Raw genomic sequence first — 8922 nt, 5'->3', positions numbered from 1 at the left:
AGATGTGTATATCAGCACTATACTGTACTTACGGTTGCTACTTCTTTATTGAAATTGAAATTGAGGGAAAATCAGTTATATTGTATGTGGTAATTTATGGGTCCTCTGAAAGCATAATACACACATTCAATAAACATTACTCTGAACTTAATGGAAATAATAAACAATGAAAGAAAACACGCTTACCTCACTGGAGACTTGAACCTTGATATTTCCGACTTAAGCTTAAACCAGGTCTTAAATCACATAGCATCAGTAAAACTTTTAAATCCGTGAATTGTTCGAAGTGAACTTATATGATTATTGTATTTTAAATGAACAAAATTACTTTGATTTTTCAGCTAGCATTGTTGGTGTTGTAGGTTTTAATAGACAGTCTAAATAGGTTAAAATATCTTACAAAGCACAATCAACAAATCATATACATTATAACTAAATAAAATGCAATAGAAAAAGAACCACTTTACAATTTCATTTATAGAGAGCACAGGAAAAAGACCAAAGTAGCTAATTATTTCAATCGTGATTGGTCAATCTCTTGAAATTAGGTCAAATCATTCAAGCATCACTGGCGTTAGCTCAGTGGCGTTAGCTAATCTGGGGTCTGCAGGTAGCGTTAATAACGCCAAGGACGTGGCGTAGTGAGTGGCTTTAACGCCACTGCCTAGTTCACACACAAAGGCGTACGCTACGCCATGCTTAAGCCAGCCTTACGCCGTGTGTGTGAACATAGCCATAAACATTTGCCCAGAAGCCTCTATCAACGTTAGGTGACAGCTTAATTAATCTACAGTACCATCTGGGATTACAACCCAGACAACCGCAGCCGCAGGAAGAATCTTGACACACCCTTTGATAAATCCATATTCGTTTATCATTTTATTATTTTAACATCAATTTTATTTGAAAAATAATCTTTTATTCATATACAGTACTGTGCATATTGCAGTAAAAAATTAGGCCTATCCTTAACAATAAATAAGCATAGAGCTAGATTTATTGTTCTATAGGAAAATACGGTTACAAATTTATTTATTGAAACAGTATACTTAAATACGATAACAAAATTTACACACAGGATAATTAAAAAATTTTGTATATACAAATTGAATAAGCTACAGAAGTTGCAATGTTTTTTTATAGGAAATATTTATTGTTTATTATTTGTTAATTGTCGCGGTTTATATTATTAATGGAAATCTGATAACAACCCCCTCCCTTCCCGCAACACCCTTCTAAATTCAGATCATTCACCTAAAATCATATTGTAATCTTTACCAGTCTCTCCGGTAGAAGCTATAATAGTTCGAACCTTAAATGAATTTCATTAATCTTTTAACAGCTTTATATATCGTGCAACTAATTAAGAAAATGTGTAATAAGCAGCTGACCAAATAGTAAACCTCTTTTTATAGTGACACCTAAACTGACCAAGTGCAGTAGGTCTAGTATTGTTATCTCTATATTTTCTTATAGGCCTACATACTTTTTTATGTATTTTTCTCAGGCTGTAATGGGACTAGATGTCCAAATGACGTGTGCATAAGTAATACAAGCATTTGTAACGGGATTAACAATTGTGGTGACTGGTCAGATGAATTAGGTTGCAACAATTGTGAGTATATAACAGCAGTACTCTTTCTTGTAGAATGATTGTCGGCACAACGACCGTTTTTGTTTAAGTATAACTATGTATAATATTTTATTATTTTTTCCACAAGGAATACATGAAGTAATAATAACTGAAATAATTATACTATGGATAATGATAAATATTGTTTTTAATAATGAGAATACGAGTAATAGGCCTAGTAATAGTGATAATAATATAATTTAATGTAATTTAGTTTATAATTTATATAACACTTCAACCGAAACGGTCTCCAAGCTCTGTAACTTGCTTCTCCCTAAGGATCTCTTCGTGCCTGAGGTACCCCGTACGTATACCGTTACTAGCTCTCGCCTGTAAACAACAGGGGCTGTATGGACTAATACACCTGGTTAACCCTCTCGTCTCGAAAGAGGTACAGAGTTCTTTAAAGTTCAATAAGCCGAATTGTGTACAATGGGCTTGTGGTTTATAGTCCTTATCGGAGACTCAGACCATTTATACAAACATAGCGTCTGGGTTAGAGGAGGCGTGTTCCACTACCGGAACCAGGCGATTGTGCCATTCGAATCAGCGCCGATATTATGGGTGTACCTTACCTTAACCGGTCGGCAATCGGACTCACAGTACTAATAACAGCAACATTTAACATAAACATTAAAAATATATTTTAAAAATAATTATATAAAATAATATTTCCATCTGAAAAATACAAACTATTATCAGATATACTGTATTTTTTTTTTTTTGAATTAGCGTGTTAACTATTTATAATATTTCACCATCTATTTTGAAATTAAAAGTTTGATAATTAATCATTTTAGCATCTGTTACTGTATGTGGAATGCAACAAACTCAAGTAAGCAGTTTTCGAATTGTTGATGTTGAAGATTCACGTCCGGGAGATTGGCCCTGGGTGCTTCTGTATGGGAGCTATGATAGGCCTTTCTTTATCTGTGGTGCTTCTTTAATCAGCGAACGATGGGCCATAACTGCTGCTCACTGCGTGTAAGATATTATTTCACATTTTGTCTGCCCTTAAATATTAATCATTTTATTCTCATATCAACAAACTACTTAAAGTTAATTCAAAAGATAATAATGTATTGAATTTTTGGTTAAAAAACTGTGAACGAAAATGTATTACGATATACTTTATTGCTTGACCCTTTTTCATCGGAAACGGTCTTTTTAAAAGATACCAAAGTTGGTGCAGATACAATACAAAGCCGCAGACTATTGCAGCCGTCAAATCTATTTTTTTCCTAGAAATTCCTTTTCAACTTCATAATTATATTAGTTTTAATTTCTGAAGTTGCTTGGAGTGACCTCTAAGATCGAAAAGTTTGGTAGGCCTATATACATAGTGAGGATTTGCATTTTATCTGCACCTTTTCCAGTTTAGTGATATCTCGTTTCAAGATAGGTTTCATATAACGGCACCGTACCCAAGTATAGGTCTTATTATACTTGATGTATAAAGGATTAATACTTTTCTTCATTAAATTTTGTGAATCATCACTTGATCAATCCTAGCCGCTGCTCGCTACTAACAGGCTTTAAGTAATGCTATTAGTTATTATGTGGACACATGTAGACTTACGCTTTTGAGAAAATGTAAAAATTTGCCAAATTAAACTTAAGGTACAATAATAACATAAAAACTCTACAACATAAATGTTCTCGATATAAAGTATCAAAATTTTAATCAGAACGACAAGATTCAAAAGTTAGAACATATTTATTGTCCGACCACGAACCTAAATGTTTTCCAAACATTGCTGGATAAGTTTTTATTGAATTGCCGATAGCTAATCCTACCCTCATGCTCTGCATTGTCTATTGTCAGTAAAATACAGCAAGAAGTATAGATATGCCCGTCATCGAACAGATTTACTAAAGTTAACTGTATATAATACAGTAAAACGTTTTTTCGTAGGTACCGGTAAGAACCAATAAAATTTGCTATGGCTAGCACTAAATAATGAAGGTGAATTATTTCATTGAAATAGAGTGAGCAAAAAATGTATTGACATTATGTAGCATGTGTGGGGAAATGATACCAGTACTAACAAAAAAATGATAAAATTACAGACAATTGCAATAACTCTTGATTCATCTTAAATGTATGAAAAATATCATATCGGTACGACGGTACATGAGTATAGTATTTTTTCCTTTTTCCAGTGTAGGGTTTAAAACTATTACGGCAGGAATAACAACTTCAGGCGATAATTCTGTGTTTCGTGAAAGTGTCGATATTGCCGAGACTATCATCCATCCAGAATATGATGCCGTTAGTAATGATAATGATATTGCATTACTTAGACTCTATCCACCGCTACAATTTAATCTCTTTGTTCAACCAATTTGCTATGAAAACTTGCAATATCGGCCAGGTACATTGTGTTATGCAGCAGGATGGGGACTTTCTCTGGAATATGGTAAGATTATGATTTTACAGTTGCGTGCATGTAAGTCATGATTTATATATAAGTCAGCTACAATATTCGTGCAGTATATGTAACAGAGCCTGTCCACTCAACGGTTGAAATTAATCTAGCACTGGCTCATATATAATAGTTACACACACTGTCTGGGAGGGGTTAAATGTCAAAGGGTCTTGGAGTGTAGGTTATGTGTCAAAGGTTATGTTATTTTCGGAATATATATATCCCATTGGAAGAAATAGAAACACATATATAAGCCTAATGAATATTTTTAAAGAAAATTAACTTCCGACAAGTGGCTGAGCAGCAGCTAATTTGTATAATTAAGCTAACTGGCATGTTATATGGGGCACTGTGTGATGGAGGTATAATTTCGGGAATTCGCTTTTGTCAAGTTTTCAAAACGTTTGAACTCACTTGTTTGTTATTTCTTCCGTAACCATGATTACTGCATAAAAATATGACGACTAGTATTCTGAAATTTACAGCTTATTTGAGCGAATGCCATAAACGACAGAGATTCAAACATATTGCTAACTGCATGTACCATTACATAATATCACGTTTTCTAGGGTTTGACTTGAAATAACCTTTGACATGGAATAATCTGAAAACTGTCGTCACATCTGGTAAGCTTCTCCATCACATTTAACTAATATACCATTTTTGCAGCATGCATAATGAACATAATGATTTAGACCTACTATCAAAATCAATATTGGACCTCGAAAGACCTTTAACCCCTCCCAGATGTTTAAAAATGGACTCTCCGTTTCCATAAAATCGATCAATCAAAATTATTTCGGGACCCATAGGTTGTGGAACGGTGATCTATCAAATTTGAAAAAAGTTGCATTCACTCGAATAAGCTCGAAATTTCAAAATAATCGCCATTTTTTCTTTTTTTTTTTTTGCAATAATCATAGTTATTATCAAGAAATAGTTATTATCACGTTAATAATCAAGAAATGACAAAAAAAAAATGTGTTTAGAAAACGTTTTGATAACTAGACGAAAGTGAATTGCAAAAAGTATACCTCCGTCACATACCATATATAATATGCAAGTTAGCTTGATTATACACATTATTTGGGGACATAATTTATAGGGCATCCGTATCTTGACAACCGCTGGTCGTATAAGTTAATTTTCTTTCAAAATATTCAGTAGGTCTATATACATGTTTCTATTTCTTCCAATGAGATATATTTCCAAAAATAACATAACCTTTGACACATGATGTACTCCTCCTATAATCTTTAATTTTTAACCCCTCCCGGAGACATTTAGAAAAATTACTCTTCTGCACTGTTTTTGTTGTTCATACGCCTTTTAAATCAAACACTCAAAATGCGCGGTTTGGCAATTTTTTAGGCCTTTTCTCATACATTCCAAGTTAAAAGAAAATTATTGCAATTGTGGGCGAAGAGGTCATGTTTTGTTGTTACATTTGTGGGCGTTACCACGTGATCGTTATTACAATTGTGGGCGCTGTTTGTTATATTTGTGGGTGCTGGTTGTTATATTTGTGGGCGCTGGTTGTTACATATGTGGGCATTATTACATTTTGTGGGCGGTGTGCTGTTACATTTGTGGGAGTTGTTACAATTGTGGGTGTTTTCACATTTGTGGGTGCAACACACGCCTTCCAAAAAAGCTAGCCCCTCAAGACGTTCCTCACTAGAAATCTATATAGCAACAAAGTACGCTCATGTAGTAAAAAATCACATCATTTCATATTATCGTGCAAGCTGAAGACTTTTCTTTCCCTTCATGACCTCAACCAGCTTTTCCACTATTTAAATACTCATAGATACTTCAATGGCCTACACTTGATTGGTGGCATATAGGACATGTGGCTAGAAATACAAATGTGCATTTTAAAAGTTAGGCTCTCAGTGTATATTTGTTACGTAGACGACTTTTTAAAAAAAGGCAAACAAAATATATATCATAACTTTAGGCTAATTAATAACTGAACTGTTTAAGTAGGAAGTGGATAATTATTATTTAGTCACTGTAATCAGAATGCGAATGTTAGCTTAAAGTCAAATCAAAATTCGAATGGGTGTACACCCTCCAATTTTGTATTTCTTATCTGCATTCTATAAAATAGTGTTACAAATTGCATCAATCAATTCCCACAAAAGTGTAAACACGATGTTTCACGAACGACATTAACAAACAAACAGCTTACGCATTCGCAAGTTTCTCAGATTGCATGTATTTCACCATAATTGACGAATACTCTTTAGATTATCGAAAATGAAATTTTGTACATTGCTTCAGTCGTCCTTCCATTTGAATAAGCATACCAGTAAGACGTTTTGGTAACAACATCATCATCATTACTCCAAAAAAATTTACTTCAGTACGTCGATAGCTGTATCACTTAGGTGATTCGCCCTAAACAATGCATTATTTTTACAAGGTACCAATCTGCAAGTTAGAAGTGTTTTCCTGCTGAGTATCGAAGAATGCCGCAGTCTATACCCCGAATATAACGTAACTGACAATATGATTTGTGCTATATATACTTCTAGCCGTGTACTCGCTTTATTCGTAAGTTATTTTTCATATTACTTGTGATCACATAGATATTCAAATGCCATTGTATATATTTACATTATTATGAATAACGTTTTTGAATAAGAATGGAGATGTTTGAAATTATAAATAAAAGAGGAATAAACATGTTTTAATAATATTTTATTTATATACGATAAGATTTATTTACAGCCCCAGTTTTTCAATTTGTGATAAAAATGATAATAACAAAAATAATAACAATATCAATAAGTCTAACGATAAGCAAGTAATAATAACAGCAATTACAATAACAGTCACAATTATGATTTAAATGATAGTAATGATGATGAAAAAAATGACGGCGATGTTACAAGTAAAGATGATGCTTATATTAGTAATAATCGTAATAGGCGTAATAATAATAATAATTATTATTATTGTTGTTATTATTACGCCTATTACGATTATTACTAATATAAGCATCATCTTTACTTGTAACATCGCCGTAATTTTTTACCGACAGAATGAAAAAGGTGGTCCTTTGATGTGCGAGTCAGATGATGGTACCTGGAACCTTGTCGGTGTCAAAAGCTTTGAAGTAGGATTCATGGCTGGAGTATATACTAAAGTGTCTAAATATGCAGAATTCATTCAGCAGACGATCAGTAAGTTTATTTGTGAATAATTATATTATATGATCATCTGAAAAACAAACTTTATAATACATTTAAAACTAGCTTGCAGGGGGAAAAGTGAATATGTTGTAAAACTGAATTTTTTAAAGACAAAAAAATGGTGTTTTACAAAAAAAAAAAACAACTCAGAAGTGGCATACAGTAACGGTATAACCCCAACATATGTTTGAATATTAAGAAACTGTGGAAGGGAGGAATAACCACCCCTTTTTATACCTTTATCCAACAGTTTTTAAATATATATAAAAAAAGACTCATTGTGTGTCATTATCCGGTCCCGAAATTTCATGATCAATTATTTTTTCCCCCTGGATCCTGGGTTTAAACAAAAAAGTTAATACCACTTATTATATATATATATTTATATATATATATATTTTTTTTATATATATATAAATATATATTATTTATATATATATATATATATACTTTTACATTACGTTTACATTCTCTTGACAGTCTACATCAACGGTTACAAATCATTATCATCATCAAATCAGTTAATGAAAATAAAATTTAGGGGAACGAACGAAAATAAAATTTCAAAGGGAGATAAAATAACACAATTAAACGAAGTCTTAATTATTATAATGAAGTTTTTACATATTCACGTAAGAAGTGAAGTACGCAATCAACCTTATAGACTGGTTTGTGCGCATTCGCTTGGACAAGGATATACGTTATGATAAAATAGAACTAAACTTAAACTTTGATGGATCATTATAGACGAATGTTTGTACATATCCGGTAGGCTAATATTATAATAAACATATTAAAAAATAACATAAAGATGTATACAATAATTACATGTACATTATAATCTAATTAGTAAAATGACATTATTTCTCATATCCAATAAATACAGAACATATAGCAGGTCGAGGTCCATGAAAAGTCGTATATAAAGATGTGGGTTACCCACATCTTTATAATTACACAAGTAATTAAAATTGTTTATTCACAGATTAATCTCACTGATAAACAATTCTACTATATTTGGTTGGTGCATATGAACTTCTATTTAGAGACATAATTTCACTATTTTCTTTCCAAAAATATTATTAAACATTAACTAGCACCTCATAACGACTTTTGAATGAAAAAAAATCGGCTCGGTATAACACATTTTACCGAGAACGAAATTTAAGTTAGTGGAACATACTGCTGTTACATCTTCTAATTTTACCCCGCCGTTGTATTTAGGTACAAGCTACAGTGCACACAATGAGCCAACAACTTGGATAGCAGAGTTCCGCATGAGTGATTCACCCCACATCTTTATATGTCTGAGTTAACGCATGAATGGTTTCATGGACCTTCTCAGGACTTTTTTCCTAACCCACATCTTTATAATCTACTTTTGCTGAGAGTTCCGCTTTAACAATTCCGTGGAGCTTTCGGTTTCTACGCATGACATGTTTCCAATGGGGATTTATCTGTTGAGCAAATCTCTAAAGAGAGAAGCCCTGGCAGCTAGCTGACTATGGATTTTTTTTTGTTTTATTATTTTTAGCTTTAAATTGCTGGCAGCTAGCTATTGAAGCCTAGTCTTGCTTATTTTGTATTGTCTGTTTTTGTTTTTGTCCTAAAATAAATAAAAGAAATAAATTTTGTGAAAATTTGAATTGTTTCTTTTGTA

At 32.5% G+C, this 8922-nt stretch overlaps 1 protein-coding gene across 1 annotated transcript in view; it reads left to right on the top strand.

The window, feature by feature from the left end:
* Positions 1-8675, top strand: part of LOC117125429 (chymotrypsinogen 2-like) — an 18041-nt gene extending 9366 nt beyond the window's left edge. The window contains exons 2-7 of the mRNA XM_033271937.1: positions 1508-1615; positions 2434-2617; positions 3797-4053; positions 6491-6621; positions 7112-7253; positions 8487-8675. Coding sequence (XP_033127828.1) covers positions 1508-1615; positions 2434-2617; positions 3797-4053; positions 6491-6621; positions 7112-7253; positions 8487-8578 — 914 coding nt within the window. The 3' untranslated portion in view covers positions 8579-8675. The remainder of the gene's footprint in view (positions 1-1507; positions 1616-2433; positions 2618-3796; positions 4054-6490; positions 6622-7111; positions 7254-8486) is intronic.
* Positions 8676-8922: the final 247 nt, after the last annotated feature.

The sequence above is a fragment of the Anneissia japonica genome, unplaced genomic scaffold (assembly GCF_011630105.1).
Source record: "Anneissia japonica isolate Jap-2015-1 unplaced genomic scaffold, ASM1163010v1 scaffold3114_len60452_cov143, whole genome shotgun sequence".
NCBI lineage: Eukaryota > Metazoa > Echinodermata > Crinoidea > Comatulida > Comatulidae > Anneissia > Anneissia japonica.
The sequence above is the reverse complement of the archived record's forward strand: the minus strand, read 5'-3'. Positions and strand labels throughout refer to the sequence as shown.